At 46.5% G+C, this 17081-nt stretch overlaps 1 protein-coding gene across 2 annotated transcripts; it reads left to right on the plus strand.

Moving 5' to 3' along the window:
* Window positions 1-9205: 9205 nt before the first annotated feature.
* Window positions 9206-13284, plus strand: Mrpl55 (mitochondrial ribosomal protein L55). Of its 2 annotated transcripts, none has more exons than XM_036196351.1 (4): window positions 9206-9360; window positions 10683-10766; window positions 11069-11270; window positions 12741-13284. In XM_036196351.1, the coding sequence occupies exons 2-4, from the start codon at window positions 10744-10746 to the stop codon at window positions 12900-12902; spliced, it is 387 nt and encodes a 128-aa protein (XP_036052244.1). In that variant the 5' UTR covers window positions 9206-9360; window positions 10683-10743; the 3' UTR covers window positions 12903-13284. The 2 variants fall into 2 exon arrangements, with proteins under 2 accessions (XP_036052244.1, XP_036052243.1); XM_036196350.1 differs by having other exon boundaries at window positions 10686-10766.
* The last annotated feature ends 3797 nt before the right edge of the window (window positions 13285-17081 follow it).

Raw genomic sequence — 17081 nt, forward strand, 5'->3', positions numbered from 1 at the left:
AAGTCAAAACAGCAGTATTTAGGACAAGGTGCTTTTGCCTGTTCCCAACACTGTGAAGGAATCGCAAGTGGAATCCTTAAGTAAAGATGCACTGACTTTATAATAAATATCTTTGTCTAATTTTACATTTTTGTTTCTTTTAGACAGGGTTTCTCTGTGCAGCCCTGGCTGTCCTGGAACTTGCTCTGCTGACCAAGCTGGCCTCCAGCTCACAAAGATTCACCTGGCTTTGCCTCCCAAATGTTGGGATTAAAGTCATGGCCCTAATTTTTACTCAAAAAATCCAAACAAAAACAAAAACAAAAACAAAACTTTACACAGGGGAAAGGAAGGGAGTGGGGGCAGGCAGGAGGGAGGAAGGGAATATTCTCTAGGAGGGTGGAATGGACCTGCTCTTGTGCCCTCACTGTAAAGAACAAGGCTGCCTTGAGATGGTGCCCTGGGGCCTTATGGAAGCCTGGATGGGGTGGCACACTGCAGAAGTGGTTCTGAAGGGCATTCAAGCCCTGGCTTGGTTGTTTTAATTGGTTTCTCTTTCTTTCTTTCTTTCTTTTTTTTTTTTAAGATTTATTTATTTATTATGTATATAGTATTCTGCCTGCATGTGTCCCTGCAGGCCAGAAGAGGGCGCCAGATCTCATTACAGATGGTTGTGAGCCACCTTGTGGGTGCTGGGAATTGAACTCAGGTCTTCTGGAAGAGCAGTCAGTGTTTTTGTTTGTTTGTTTGTTTGTTTGTTTGTTTTTTGGGTTTTTATTTTTTGAGACAGGATTTCTCTGTGTAGCTTTGCGCCTTTCCTGGAACTCACTCTGTAAACCAGGCTGGCCTCGAACTCAGAGATCTGCCTGGCTCTGCCTCCTGAGTGCTGGGATTAAAGGTGTGCACCACCACCGCCCAGCAAGTCAGTGTTTTTAACCTCTGAGCCATCTCTCCAGCCCATTAATTGGTTTCTCCTAGACTGAAAGATAAGAGGGGTTCTAAGGGATTTGGAAAGAGAAGGAAATTTCTAAGTCTGGGCAAGGAAAGAACAGAGATAAACATGGGTAAAAGGCACCGAGAGGTGTACATCAGGACAATGGAGACCAAGGCTGAGCATCACTTTCCATCATGTGGCTGCTTGCTGCCTTATCCCAAGTAGCAAGGTTCTTCACTGCTCTACTTCCTCCCTAGTCTCAGGTCCCAAAGAAACTCAGGACAAATGGCTAACTGTGGTGCCTATTAGCATACAAAGTGCATGCTAGCCTCACACTGTCTCAGCATCCCAAGTACCTATTACAGAGTCCCCAGTACTGGCACCCCGGCTTCTACCTGCTCCTCACTGTAGTGGATAGCCACCCCAGCATTGGCCTGGAAGTTCCAACCCCCATTGAAGCTTCGGTAATGGTCACGCCCACAAGGCAGGGCGGAGGAGGAAGCGGAAGACCAAGGATCAGGAAGAGGTCTCTCACTTGGTTCCCGGACTCTGGACGCTGGAGGTAGACCGAGCAGAGTTCTCCAGAGAACACGGCCGGACTGCACTATACCCTTGCCAGACCCTGTAACCTACCCCTTCATTTGTAAGTACCCCACAAAATAAACCTCCCTTTTAACTACGTGGAGTGGCCTTAATAATTTCACCAATATCTGGCGCCCAACGTGGGGCCAGAGTTTCCACCTAAGACCTGAGAAAAAAGATTCTAAGACGGAGCTAAAAACAGCTTCCTAATTGTCTCTCTCAAGTAAGCGGCAGCCTGCCGGTTTGAGCTACTATGGCGGGTTCCTGATGTGTGCGTCTGACCTGCCATGTGGCAGGAATGAGGAGTGTACAAGGGGCACTTTACTCTGCTGCGTGGTAGATTTAGCCTTTGCTAGTTTAAAAAAAGAAAAAAAGTTTCTGGGCTATGCACTGCTTTGATAGAACTGCTTCTGATAGTTGATGGTACACATGGCTCCAGACACAGAGCTGGTGGTAAACTGTACCACCACCATGTTGGAAAGCTGAGGTGGGCGGAGCCAGCAGCCACAGTGGCGTTTCAGTCTTACAAAGATGGAGATTACACAGAGAATCTGGTTTGTGTTGTCTTTGGGATTCTTAACTGCAGAAAAAGATTTGATCATAAAAGCTGTTGAGTTAAATAAATATGTAAATTTTAAAGGTACCTTGACTTCAAAATTTGGATATAAGGATGTGTTGCTTTGGAAAAGAGTCTCTGCTTTTGTTTCCACAGAAAGCCAGAGACTGTGGGTTTGTTCCAGATTAAGATACATCAGGTTTGATCAGCCAAGACCACCTGAAAGGTCTCCGATGATACCATGGCCCAGATGATCCAACATTCAGAATGGTTTCAAGGCAACTGGCTCAGAGGTTCACCCTAATGGACTACTCCATAATCCTAAAATTTTCTTTGTGTCCCCATAAGATACAGTGCCCCCCTTCAGCAGGAAGTAGTAAGAGAAACTACGCCCAATTTCCCAAAATTATCAAGCTTGCTTTGGAGATAGAATTGGCTCACTCCTTCTCTAAACCCAAACATATTGCTAAAAAAAAAGGTTAAGAGATTTTTGTGTCCTAAATCAGAAGAACCCTCTGGTGTGGGACAGAAAAAAAACAGTACTTTTATTTAAAACAGGTTGATTATAAATGTGATCTCTTTCTAAAGAAGAAAAGGAGATATGATATAGATACAATAGGAAAAAAGGGTAGATTAAGAAACTTACTTCTAAAGAGCAACAACTTGTTTAAAATGTTTTACATTGGTATAGACTTTAGTCTATTGATACAAACTTAAAGTTAATTTTGTTATACTGTGTGCATATTTCTACTCATGTTTAAGGTATTATGTTTGTATAGCTCATTTAAATTGTAATGGATAATTAAAAATAGATAATCATACTCATAGCCATGTTAGTTAAGTCTTCTAGGTATACATAGAGATATTTCAGATAGATAGGTAATCTTCAAATACTTCAAAGACCTACAGAATATGGCATTTAAAATATTTTTAAAATTTAGACTTTCTGGACAGTGAGACATGTCTGCTCCTGGCAACACCGATTTACTTCAGAGAGGAGAATGGGCATTGAAGACACTTCATATCTTATCTTCACCTTGGCAAAAATAGTCATTTGGGCAAGAAACTGTTCTTGCCTGGACTGCTTGATCGACTGGACATGCAGGACCAATAGAAAGGTGATCACTAAACTTTGCTTGACAAAATGGTCCTTCAGGTTCCTGCTTCGCAGAGGAAACTGCCAGACATTCTACAGGACACTGAGAGAAGTGATCGAGAGACTCTAGCCCTGTGGGCTAAAGACAAATGTCCCCAACTTTACAAAGGAACATTAGGTGACTGTCCAGGCTGCCAGCTGTCTCTGTCTATCCTGCAAGACTCCCAAAAGTTACTTGCATCCTTCTCCCATTTCTCAGGTAATAATATATCCTTCTGAAGTCTTTGATGTGATTGAAGACTAGATAGTTGTAATTTCCTCAGTTATGATACAAGATAAGTTAGATATAAAACCTTAGACTCACAAATATAAGATAGGGTATCTTCTTTAATATTGTAACTATAATTCTTGCTAGATAATTGTTTTGTGATATGTAATTATACTATGTAAAAGTTAAAACCTTCCTTAAAAAAAGAAAAGGGGAAGTGCTGTGGATATCGCTCTGTGTAAATAAAGTTCTGATTGGCCAGTGGCCAGGCAGGAAGTATAGGAGGGACAAGAGAGAAGAGAATTCTGGGAAGTAGAAGGGTGGAGAGAGACACCGCCAGCCGCTGCCATAAGAAGCAACATGTAAAGACACTGGTAAGCCACAAGCCATGTGGCAAAGTATAGAATAACAGAAATGGGTTAATTTAAGATAGAAGAAGTAGATAACAAGAAGCCTGCCACAGCCATACAGTTTCTAAACAATGTAAGTTTCTGTGTGCTTACTTGGTTGGGTCTGAGCGACTGTGGGACTGGCGGGTGAGAGAGATTTGTCCTGACTGTGGGCCAGGCAGGAAAACTCTAACTACAAATGGCACCCTTCCCGCTACCTTAAACCTCTCCAGCCCAGGGGCTTCCCTTCCCTTCCTCAGTTCTCTGTCCCATAAAAACCTGCCATTTTGGCCATGCACTCTCTCGGTCCTCTGCTCTTGGCTCCTGGTCCTCTCTCTTGTCCCTCTCTTTTCTCTTATTCCCTACCCCACCCCCACCACACCCTTCTCATGGCCCAGTTCAGTCTGCTGAACATGTTCAGTCTTCCTTGCCCCCTGCTCTGGAATCTTCCAGATGCCTCTGGCTGTATCCTCTTCCTCATATCTACATAAAACCCTTCCCCTCAACCTTACCTTGGAACAGTCACGTCGTCATTTTCTTTCACCAGGACACTGAAAGTTACACCTTGCCTGCCCTGGGAATTCCTTTGCCACTAATGAATTGTCCTTGAGCTTCTGTTTGAGGCCATCCTTTGTCTTTGAGCTTCTGTTTGTGTTAGTTCTCAGCTTCCTTTATTAATAAAAATAAGAACTTCAACAGGGCACACTGATTTCCCAGGTACCCTATGATGGCTCTCCTAACTTGATATTTCCAGTAACACATCTTTTCGGCCTTTTAATTCTTTTTAAAATTATTTATGTATATGAGTGTTCTGCCTGCATGTGTGTGCCTGGTGCCCTTGGATGCCCTGGGACTGGAGTTATAAATAGTAGTGAGCCATCATATGGGTGCCAGGAATTGAACCTGGTTCCTCTGGCAGGCGATGCTCTTAACAACTAAGTCGTTTCTCTGGGCCCCACCCCTGCCTTTTAGTTCTTTGATTGTCAGAGGAAATTAACCTGTTCCTGAACCCCTAGATGGCATCAAAGCTGTAAAGTAGGGGCGCAGCTAAGATCCCAGAAAAGTAGGGCCAACATTAATGTGAGTGACACCAGCCATGGTCCCACAACTGGTCACACTGTATGGGGAGGGTAGCCTAGGGCTACTCCCACCCTGGTGTACACATGGTGCCACATCCAGAGGATTTAGCAGTTGCCTGATGCACCTCGGGCTGTCCTTGGGACAAAGCATTCTTCCTGTCTGGTGTGGAAATGTTTAACTTGGGCCTACCTCACTGTTGTATCTTGGAGGTATGTAACTTGTTTACAGGAGCCTTTAACTTAGGGAGAGAATTTGGACTTGGACTTTTGAAAAATGGCTTAGGCAGGGTCAGTATTACTATGATGAAATGGCATGACCAAAAGATGGATGGGTTAGAAAGGGTTTATTTGGGTTACATTTCCACACTGTCGTCCATCATTGAAGGAAGTCAAAACAGGGCCAGAACCTGGGGGCAAGAGCTGATGCAGAGACCATGGTGGGGTGGGATGGGGAGTGGTGGTGCTGCTTACTGGCTTGTTCCTCATGGCTTGCTCAGCCTGCTTACTAAAAGAACCCAGGACCACCAGCACAGGGATGGTACCACCTACTATGGACTCGGCCCTCTCTCATTGATCACTACTTGAGAAAATGCCTTACAGCTGGATCTCATGGAGGCATTTCCTCAACTGAGGCTCCTTCCTCCTTGATGACTCTAGCTTGTGTCAAGTCGACACAAAACCAGCCAATACAGCAACCCTCATTGTAACTCACCACTGGTTTAAAGACAAGAGGAGAAGCCAATTTTCACACTAGAGTCCCTAAGAAGAGGTCCTTAACCTGGCACATCTTGCAACTTGGAGTTCCTGTTTTAGCCCTGATCAACCTCTCAAACAAAAAGAACCTTGTGTGTCCCTTATGGAAATGAGGCATGAAGGCAGGATGCTGCCTTTACAAGTGTGCCCTTCCTGGGCACTAATTTTGCTTGGTGGAAGGCCCCTGCCTCAGTTGTCCTACCCACCAACAGGGGCTTTGGTTGCATGAGCATTTTCTTGAAACCAGTTGGCCCATTGCAGTGATTGTGCCTATCATTCACTTACCTTTCTGTAGGACACTCATTTGGAAAAAGATACTCACCTTCTCCTTCCCTAATGTCCCTCTCTGAGTGAGTGTGTTCTCACACACCCATGTCTATTTTTATGTAAGTCACAGATCAGTATCAAGTGTGTCTTCCTCTATCCATCTCCTCTATTTTATCCTTTGAGACAGAATCACTGAATCTGAAGCTTCAGGTGCTGTGTGGTACTACCTCAAGGCCATAAATATTCCCAGGCACTGACAAAGCTGTTAAGGTTTCGTCCAAAGCATGGAAAAGAAGTGACCCAGGCCCAAGCCACATTATCATTCAATCCTCATATAAACTCCACATTCTGACTTCCTCTCTCAATATACTGCATTCCTGTTGCTTGCTTGCTTGTGATCTCCCTGGAAGCACACAACACTCCGGTAAGCTCCAGTAGGCTGGATCAGCCTGGGGCAGGTTTTGAGATTGCAGTTGACCAGCAAGGAAGCTCAGGTAGTAGTGTGGGTGGAGTAGGACAGGTCCACAGGGTTGAAGAAATTGGCTCAAACCAGTTGCTAAGGCATGCACACAATTTACTTCCTTATGAGCCAACCTGGAGATTGCCTGAGGGCCTAGTAACAGGCGCTGTCAGAGTTCCTGATTGTGCCCAGCTAATGAGGGATGACCACGAAATGCCACCAGATTGGAACACAACTTGGGTGCTGGGAGGAGGGTATATAAGGCTTTCCCCGTTACTGAATAAACGAGTTTGTTGTTTGCCTTCAACTGACTCCTGGTGTCTGTGCATTTGTTGAAGCCACGCCTTCTCATCCCCTACCCCCTAGGGAGCCATTAGGATCCAGTGACAGCAGGTCTTGTCTACTGTGGGCAAGATGTTCAAGTTAGAGGCAAAAACACAGCTGTGAAGAGGCAATCTGTTAATTTCCAATGTGGAAGGACACTAGTCCCTGAAGAGAAGGGTTTTGGTTTTGATTTTTAGATTACACTGTGTTTATTTATTCTGTGTGTGTCTGGGGGCGGGTGCCCGTGTAACATGATGCACGTATGGATTTCAGAGGATATCTGCAGCAGTGAGCTCTCTCCTATCACCCGCGTTTCTGGGATGGAAATCAGGTAGTCAAGCCTGGCAGCAGGCACCTATATCACTTTGAGGAATATTCTTGGCTCCTTAATTTTTATTTGTTTATTTGGGATTTTATTGTTTTGTTTTTCTTCAGACAGGTTCTCTCTATGTAGCCTTGGCTGGCTGCTCTGGAACTTGCTATAGACCAAGCTAGACTGGAACTCACTAATTTAGCCTATTTTAGCCTTGTCCTCCTGAGGATATTCCTGCCTCAGGTTCTTGAGTGCTGGAACTATAGGTGTGAGCCACCAAGTCTTGCTCATAAAGAAAAATCTTGCTACTTCTTGGCTGGTTCTTTTGAAAAGTGGGCTGTGACATGGCCTTGATAGGTGAAGTTCAGCACAAAGAAAACAATGAAGAGCAGAGGACTTTCTCCCTCCTCTTCCTCCTCTTTGTCTGGTTTAAAGTTGTGAGTTAAAAATATGGCCTTATGAGGGCTGGAGAGATGGCTCAGTGGTTAAGAGCACTGGCTGCTCTTCCAGAGGTCCTGAGTTCAATTCCCAGCAACCACATGGTGGCTCACAACCATCTATAATAAGAGACCTGGTGCCCTCTTGTGAAGTGCAGGGACACATGCAGGCAGAATACTGTATACAGTATAAATAAACAAACTTTAAAAAATGGCCTTATATACTGGACCTGGTGGCTCATACCTTTAATCCCAACACACAGGAGGCACAAGCAGGTGGAGCTCTGTGAGTTCAAGGTCAGTATGGTCTACAGAGTGAGTTCCAGGACAGCCAGGACTACATAGTGAGATCCTGTCACAAAAAGCAAAAATAAGTAAATAAACAGATAAACAAACAGCCTTATTCTTTTTCCCCTCCACTCTCTGGCCTGTAACATATTTAAGACATATCCATATTCTCTTTATTATCACTGTATTCAAAGCAATTTTGGGTTCCCTAGTCGGGAAAATAGACAGTGAAAATGAGTCTCAGGATTTGGAGAATGGAAGACAAATATAAGATCTCAGAGCCTCATAAACTCAAAGCAAGCTGGGCAGTGGTGGCACACGCCTTTGATCCCAGCACTCGGGAAGCAGAGGCAGATTGATCTCTGTGAGTTTGAGGCCAGCCTGGTCTACAGAGTGAGTTCCAGGAAAGGCACAAAGCTATACAGAGAAATCTTGTCTCAAAAAACAAAAACAAAAAAGCAAAACAAAAAAACAACAAAACCCTCAAAGCAAGCCTGTCACCAGGTGTGTGATGCCCTCATCACCTGCCCCCCAGACTTAGCTATAGCCAAGCTTCGGATTGCCAGCTCCTGAATAATGACACCGAGACTTATTAATTATGAGAATATGGCTTTAGCTTAGGCTTGTTCCCAAGTAGCTTTTAAAACTTAAATTAAGCCAGGCGGTGGTGGCCCACGCCTTTTAATCCCAGCACTCAGGAGGCAGAGGCAGTCGGATGTCTATCTTCCAGACCTGGGTCCACCACGAGCCCCCTTACAAGCTGTGTACTTGCTGAGAAAAAGGGGCGACCATCGCATCCAGAACAAACCTGGAAAACAACCAGGTGTGGAAACTTAGATACCTGCAGGGCGTTTACCCACCAACCCCACAGCTCCCCAGAGTTTTCTTGAGTGTGAGCAGCAGGAAATATTAGATAGAAGGATTTAGATTGTGGAGATAAACAGAAAATACAGAGCAGCCTCCAGAGGGCCTGGAACCTATTCCAACCCGCCCTGACTGTCTCTGCCTCAGGGTATTTATAGAAATGCCAAGGGGTGGGCAAAAGACTTCCCCCCCCACCCCCCACCCCCAGCACAGACAAGTGCAGACCATCTCAGACACCTGCACTCAGGCCCGTGGTCATAATCATCCTCTCTATGCAGACCTGCTCAGTAAAGCCTCGAGGAACCTGAAAACGGGCTCCCACAGATACCAAGGTCGCACAGGGGCCTGTAGCAAGGCTGTCCTGCTTCTTTCTATCCACTCACTGCACAGCGCGTGCAGCCTGCACCCCGGAAAGTCAGAGAGTCCCGACCGCCTCCCGCCCACACTGGGTCTCGCCAGGGTAGTGCGCTGGTCTTGCCTACTCAGGTTTGACCACCCGCAGCAACAGTCCCGTTCAGGGAACTTGGACAACTAACCAGGCTTCGGTCAGCCTTAACCACGCCCACCTGGTCTTACCCCGCCCTTAACGGAGGGCCGCAGCCCGGCGTCGCGTGACGTCATCGCCGCGCGACGCGGCGCCTACGGGAGACCTGGGTCACGGTGTCTCCGGAGACGGGTTCCTGCGTGGCCCGGCCTCAGTTTACCACCTACTGAGTAAAGTTCTGCACGGCGGTCTACGAGGTCCCTGCAACGCTGAGGTGGCGGCCGCAGGTTGGAGTCTCTTGAGCGCCGGCACCTACCGGCCCCACCACTGTGGAGGGAAAGGGAGGGCGAGTGGCACCGTGGTGTGGGGAGGATGGGAGGGGGCTCTTCCACACACTAACCCGGGCCTCGTCGTCGTGGCTGGAGAAGAGGAGGTCCCGGACTTGGGGTACTGACCGGCGGGGTCGTCTCTTTCGAGAGGCAGCGGGCCCCTCCTTTCGGCTCCCTTCCCGACGTGGGACCCTCCTAATCACTCTCCCACTGGTTTAATGTTGCTGAGTGTAGGACACTCGACTTCCGCCTGCGCAGACCACTCTGGGAGTTTGTGGCATTGGAGAAAGTAGCCCTAGCTTCTTTTCCCGTCTGTAACCTCGCGGTATTGTTATAAAAACTAAAACGATGTTTAAAAGAAAGTGAACCAAGCAACACCAACACGCTCCCGCACAGGGGGAGGTTCTGACTCCATAACCTTCAGGAATGGGTGGGCCTCAGTCCTGCTGAAGACTGACCCAGTCTTGGGAGGGGAGGACCCTGGTAACTGCTTTTGTAAAAAGCCTCCACGAGCTATTCTAATTCGAGGCTAGAGGGCTAGTACGATAGACTGGCAAGTGACTGAGCGCACACCTGGTCTTCTGTAACCGAGAATTCAAGCCACAGATTGAAGATAACTTTTTTGTTTGTTTGTTTTTCGAGACAGGGTTTCTCTGTGTAGCTTTTGCGCCTTTCCTGGAACTCACTCTGTAGACCAGGCTGGCCTCGAACTCACAGAGATCCGACTGGCTCTGCCTCCTGAGTGCTGGGATTAAAGGCAGAAGATAACTTTTTTTTTAGTCTACATTGAACATAGGGTTTTTTGTTTTGTTTTGTAAACAAAATCGTTTAATAACTGTTATATGGCTATTGTATAATCTCAGGTTGTTTGCTTAAGTTTTTTGACACAGGGTCTCAAGTAACAACACAGCCTGACCTTTAGTTCCCTGTGTAACCGGATAACTTGAACTCCTGATCTACCTGCCTCTGCCTCCAGAGTGTTGGAAATACAGACATGCACTTCCATAGCTGGTTTTGTATTCTTTTAGGTGTTCTAAGTGATTTAAGGCACATGGGAACCAGTGCACAGATCAAATGCAAATGCTATGCCATTGTACAGCAAAAAGCTGACAGTCTGTCAATTTGATTATCTATATGGGACTCTGGGAACCAATTCTCCATGAATACCAAGGGACAACTGGATATGCTGCTAGAGACGCACCTGCGTCTGACTTAGCTCCAGGCCAGGATTTTAGGACAATAATCAAGTACAAGAATCAGATTTTTTTTTCCTTGCCTAGCAGGTCCTACATCTGGGCCAGTGACTGTTTTCTTGTGCCATCAGAGCTCGAAGGAAAAACAATGCCTTTGGGCAGCCTGCTTGGGTAAGCATGGAATTCCAGTTCCCTAAGGTACATCCCAAGACACCCTGTCCTCTCCAGGAAGGAGTTGTTATCCCCTGTCCTCAGTGCTGGAAGGCTTGCTGTACCCTGAGTCACCCACTATAGACTGCTTTGACTATGCTAATAACTCAACAGAGGTCCCTAAATGGGACTCATCAATCTTTGCTAGTGTCTGGTTGCTGGGCAGTTCTCAGTCATACCCTGAGAGTGGCTGGCAGGCTTGGCATGAGGTGCCTTCTGGCTCACCCCCGTCCACCAACCATTGTTTGCATGTCTGCCTGTAGCCTGCTGAGGCACTGTGCTGTGAGGGCAGCCTCTCCCGCACCCTGCCACCTCCACACATCCTCTTGGAGAGCTGACAGCAGCAGAGCTTCACTCAGTCGCCTGCGCCGCCAGGCCTATGCTCGCCTCTACCCTGTGCTGTTGGTCAAGCAGGACGGTTCCACTATCCATATCCGATACCGGGAGCCACGGCGCATGCTAGTGGTAAGCGTCCTTCAGCAGGTACCTGCTGAGCCGTAGTAGTGTTGGGGCGAAGTGCCAGAACTTGGGGCTGGAGTTGCATATGTAGCTAGAGTCACTATACTACAATGGAGGAGGAGGGCAACAGGTTGTTGGAGGAATTTACGCCAAAAGCTCCAACCATCAAAATTAGAACAAAAAATTATTTCTTTTTTGGGTTTTGTTTTTGTTTTATTGGTACAGGGTCTTATGAAAACAGGCTGGCTTTGATCTTACATACTGAGGCTCACCTTGACCTCCTAAACTTCCTGCCTCTTTAAGTGTTGAAATTATAAGCCTGTGTTACCACGCCAGGCTTAACAAGTCTGTTTAAAAACAACAAGGGAATGGAGAGATGGCTCAGTGGTTAAGGGCACTGACTGCTCTCCCAGAGGGCATGGGTTCAAGTCCCAGTACCCTCATGGCAGCTCACAACTGTCTATAACTCCAAGATCTGACACCCTCACACAGTCTATATGCATGCAGCAAAACACCAATGCAAATAAAATAAAATAAATTATATTTTAAAAAATAGAAGGAAAAAAAAAACAACAAAAACAAAACCTGCCAAATCTGGACTGGAGTGTGTTCTAGTTGGTAGAGTGCTTTTCTAAGAGGTACAAAGCTATTGTTTTTTATTCTTTACTCTCTGTTTTTGGGGGCCCGCCACCCAGCTCCTAAATAGATAGATACATGGAGGCTTATTCTTTCTTATGAATGCCCGGCCTTAGCTTGGCTTGTTTCTAACCAGCTTTTCTTCATTTAAATTCTCCTGTCTACCTTTTGCCTCTGGGCTTTTTGTCCTTCTCTATCCTATATCCCTTTCTTTACTTCTTACTCTGCCTGACTGTGTAGCTGGGTGGCTGGCCCCTGGCATCCTCTCCTTCTCCTTTTCTCACTCCTAGATCTCTTCCCAGATTTCTCCTATTTTTCTCTCTGCCCGCTAGCCTCGCTTATCCTTTCTCCCACCTAGTTATTGACCATTCAGTTCTTTATTAAACCATCAGGTGTCTTACACAAGGCACAGTGACACAGCTTCACAGAGTTCAACAAATGCAACATAAAAGAATGCAACACATCTTTGCATCATTAAACAAATGTTCCATATCATAAACAAATGTAACACATCTTCAACTAATATTCCACAGCACAAAGCCTTTGGTTCAAGGACCACATAAAACCAGGCATGATAGTACACATCTATAATCGTAGCACATTGGAGGCTGAGGATGATTATTGTGAGTTCAAGGCTTTCTTAGACTACTTAAAACTTTGTCTTAAACATACACTACGTAGAAAAACTACCGTTTTGAAGGGAAAGCAAGGCCAACCAAATCTGTAACCAGCAGGCCAGCACAGGATAGAAGGCACAGGTAGAAGAGGCCCAGCTGTCTTCCCACTCATTCTCGGACTCTCCCCAGTGGCGTGTACATACCTTTACTTCTCCCCATGCAGATGCCCCTAGACCTGGATTCCCTATCTCCAGAAGAGCGCCGGGCCCGATTCCGAAAACGTGAGGCTCAGCTCTTGCAGAAGAGGGAGGAGGAGGAGCCAGAGATGATTGACAATTTTGACACTGAACGATACAAACGGTTTTGGACCAAGACCAAGAAGTAACTATGTCAGGGAGTCACACCAGAGACATTTTGTAGGATGGAGAGGCATCTGCCTGAAAACTACATTCTTGAAACCGCAGCCTCCTGTCCTTGTCTTTGATGTGGAAGTCCCGGCCTGAAACTCATCATTTCTGGAAAGTATGTGCCAGTTCAAAGCCAGATTGAAAGACTGGAGTTAAAACAGATCAGAGGGTTTAAGGCCCATTTAGGTCAAACCTGTGGGTTTTTGTTTATTTGTTGGTTTGGTTTGGTTTGGGCTTTTTTTGGTTTTTTGAGACAGGGTTTCTGTGTGTAGCTTTGGAGCCCTTCCTGGAATGCTCTGCAGGTGAGGATATCTTTGAACTCACAGAGATCCTCGTGCCTCTGCCTCCCAAGTGCTGGAATTAAAGGCTTGTGCCACTACCACCTGGCTATTTGGGTTTTGTTTTTTGTTTTTGTTTTTAAAGACAAAGTCTTACCCTGGTTGGTCTATAACTCATTAGGTAGACCAGCCCTGATGCTTCCTTGTGAGTACTGGGATTAAAGGGATGTGCCATCACACTCAGCTTCAAACCTCTGGGTTTTTGGTTTGTTTTTTTTTTCCTCTAATTTTTTAATTTTTTTTTATTTTTTTGGAGCTGAGGACTGAACCCAGGCCCTTGTGCTTGCTAGGCAAGCACTCCACCTATCACTGAGCTAAATCCTCAACCCCAAACCTCTGGGTTTTAAATACTGCTTCAAGGTTAGTTGTGAAGTATGTAGACAGTGGGCAAGAAGCACCCAGCAACTAACAGCTCTACCTGCCTCCCCCTAGGAACCTCCAAGTTAAATTCCTAGGTCACACATAGCCTGCAGGGGTCTTTCTCACCGCCTCCCTTTATTGGTCCTTCCCTAAAAGGCTACTCAGGGTCAAACACTTTCCCGCCCTTGGGGACCCAGGAGTGTGGCCAAGCTGTGTGTCATTTTGTTTGTTTTCGAGACCGGGTTTCTCTGTACAGCCCTGGCTGTCCTGGCTCGTGCTGTAGACCAGGCTGACCTTGAACTTAGATCCACCTGCCCCTGCCTCCTGGATTAAAGGCATGCACCACCATCTGGCCAGGCTGTGTCTTGAACTCCTAGTCTACTCCAGTCTGCAGAGTAAGTGGCCACACAAACCAAAGCCAATAAACAGCTGCCTAAACCTTTGTACATCTTTATGTTGGCGTGATCCCAATGGCTTCCTCCAGATGCAAGGGTGCACATAGTACCTAACTTCATGAGTACCCAACCCTTCATGGCTGTAGTCAGTTGCTGCAGATTCTGGGTCTCACTGAAATAGGCAGCTCCTCAGGGCTGCACAGGCTTGGAACCGGTCTGGACACTTGTCCCACATCCTCCCAGCCCCATAGCCATGCTCCCCTTAGCTTCACCTAGTAAGCAATCTGGTCAGACAGTGCAGCTCAGCTTTCTACATCCTTAGAACCAGGTTAATGGTGAGGGCCCCAGAAGCTGCTGTCTTGCTTTCTGGAGATCTTCCCTGGGAGGTGGTGGGTTACTCCTCTTTCACTGTGGACCACATGACTGCTGCTCCCTTACTGTACAGCTCCCCTTGGGTCCATCCGTGCCATACATCCATCTCTAGTGTGATCTTGTCCTGACGGATATGGTTCCAGCTGTGTCTTCCAAAGCCAGGACATGAACTCAGGGCTTATACCAGGTGCCTCACAAGCTGTTGGCAGGTACTCGGCCTGTGTTCAGAACAAAGACATCAACAAAAGTGGGGCTGTTTTCGTCTATTTTGGATGCCAGAGAGCGCCAGGTTGGGTAATGTTTCAGACTAGGTATGGAACTCAAGACCTATCATTAAGATATAGCTGTCTGTCTGTCTGTCTCGCGCGCGCTCGCTCGCGCTCTCTCTCTCTCTTTTTTTTTTTTTTCCTGTTTTCAAAGACAAGGTTTCTCTATTAACAATCCTGGCTGTTTTGGAACTCTGTAGACTAGGCTGGCCTCGAGCTTAGAGATCTGCCTGCCTCTGCCTTCCAAGTGTTGGGACTAAGGGCTTGCACCACCACTGCCTGGCTCCATTTCTCTTTTATGTTGAGGCAGGGCCGTGCTAAATCGCTCAGAATCGCTTTCAAATCTCTTTGTAAGCCTAGGCAGCCCTTGAACTTCCAACCTTCCTGCTTCGGCCTCCTGGGGATCTGGATTACAGACTTTTGCCACCAGGCCTAGCACAGACTGGGTCCTTTAATTATCAGGGTGACGTACACACTGTGGTGTGCATGTTGTCAGAGGACACATTGTGGAAGTTGATTCTCTCCAACAAGTGGATCCTGGTGCTTAAACTTGCTTCAGGCCAGGCGGTGGTGCAGGCCTTAATCCCAGCACCTGGGAGGCAGAGGCAGGTGGATCTCTGTGAGTTTGAGGCCAGCCTGGTGTACAGAGTGAGTTCCAGGATAGCCAGGATTATTTCACTGAGAGAGACTGTCTCAGAAAACCACCACCACCACCAAAAAACGAAAACAAAACAAAAACTTGCTTCACCAGGCTTGGCAGCAAGAGCTACCCACTAAACCATCTCACCAGCTTGGGTACTTTATAAATAGTAATTTATTCTCAGAGTTGCAGATTTTATACATGTTTTGTAGAATTATGTGAAGTTTCCCCGAAAGCAGTGACAGAAGAGTTCTTACAAGAGAGTGATCCAACTGCTCTTAAGATAGGTCCCTAAAATACTACGGCGAGGTGTGGTGGTTCACATGCACCTTTAGGCCCAGCACTTGGGAGGCATAGGCAGGTAGATTTCTGTGTGGCCAGCCAGGGCTACATAGTGAAACCCTATTACAGAAACAAACTGGGAGAGGTTGGCCAAGTTGCCTCTCCTGAATAACACCGGAAAAACTGGAAACCAGGGGGCTTAAGGCAGCCAAGCACTTGAGTGCAGTCTGCATGACAAGACTTGTTTTTTTTTTTTTTATTTTTCACCTCCTTTGATAACAAGAGTTATGAATTTGCAGTTCAGCAGAGGAGCCTGCTTCAGAGGCCAGCATGTTCAAGGTTATATGAATCACAACTATGTTTGTCTTCAGAAAAACATCTGAGGAATAGGAACATCATTTACCCTATTCTGTAGAAGCTGAGGAAGGTCCCAGGCATTCTTATGTTCCTTGTCACATTGGTTGACATCCCAGTTTCCCTTTTTGAGAAATATCAACATGAGATGTTCCTATCTTCACATCAAATTCATTATATCCTCACATAACCTTAATTCAAACCCCCAACACAAGAAGAATCTCACCACCTCCCAAAATCATCCGGATGCCAGCACTGTTGAGTTTGAACAAAGGATCTGTTCTGGGTTCTAGTCAGCCAATATCTCATTTTTACATTCAAGTGACAGAAGGCAAGAGAGTTCTCCAGGATTCTCTTCATAGAGGCATTAATCTATGAGGCTCTACCTCATTACCTCAAAGGCCCAGCCTTCAAGAACAACCCTAGTGGAAGATTTAAACATGACAATGGGGGTGTGTTTTGCCACACATCTATTATAGGCAGGGCTGAGACTATAATACAGAAAACTTGCACTCATCATTTAAGCTTTAGCCCAGACACCGACTCGATCATTCCTTGGCTGCCAGGTACAACTAATGATTCTTTTCAGGGCTGGCCAAATGACAGTGCTAAACCTATCTTCAAAGAACTTTAGTTATCCTTGACTTTCTTCTTGGTCATGCCCAATCAGAACAAAATGCAGTTAACTCTGTTCTTCGTACTTCTTAGGTCAGTAAAGTCTCACCTACACAGAATATAGATCACTGTGGTTTAGGGATGGTTGGGCTTTGTGGCCTTTATCTCACTTTCGTGCCACAATCTGCCTCCCAGTGCACAGAAGAGTTGATCTGTGGTTTTGGTTGGCTGGTTGGTTGGTTGGTTTTTTGAGACAGGGTTTCTCTGTGTAGCTTTGGAGCCTGTCCTGGAACACACTCTAGCCAAGGCTGGCCTGGAACTCACAGAGATCTGCCTGCCTCTGCCTCCCGAGTGCTGGGATTAAAGGTCACTACCGCCTGGCCTTATCTGTGTTTCTTTGGCGACTTTGTCAGCCCCTCAGTGTTCCCAGGAGTTTTGCCACTATTTGACTGCGTTTCAGCACTGACCTGGGACCTCAGTCCTTTGGAGTTAGCACGCCTGGCTTTCCAGGAGGCACGGCGTCAAGCACAAGCCC

Source organism: Onychomys torridus, chromosome 8 (genome assembly GCF_903995425.1).
Source record: "Onychomys torridus chromosome 8, mOncTor1.1, whole genome shotgun sequence".
Taxonomy (NCBI): domain Eukaryota; kingdom Metazoa; phylum Chordata; class Mammalia; order Rodentia; family Cricetidae; genus Onychomys; species Onychomys torridus.

Coding starts and splice junctions, on each gene's coding strand:
- Mrpl55 (XM_036196351.1), top strand. CDS start 10,744: ATGCCTTTGGGCAGCCTGCTTGG. Junction 10,767..11,068: donor CCTTTGGGCAGCCTGCTTGG/GTAAGCATGGAA, acceptor GTCTGCCTGTAG/CCTGCTGAGGCACTGTGCTG. Junction 11,271..12,740: donor AGCCACGGCGCATGCTAGTG/GTAAGCGTCCTT, acceptor CTCCCCATGCAG/ATGCCCCTAGACCTGGATTC.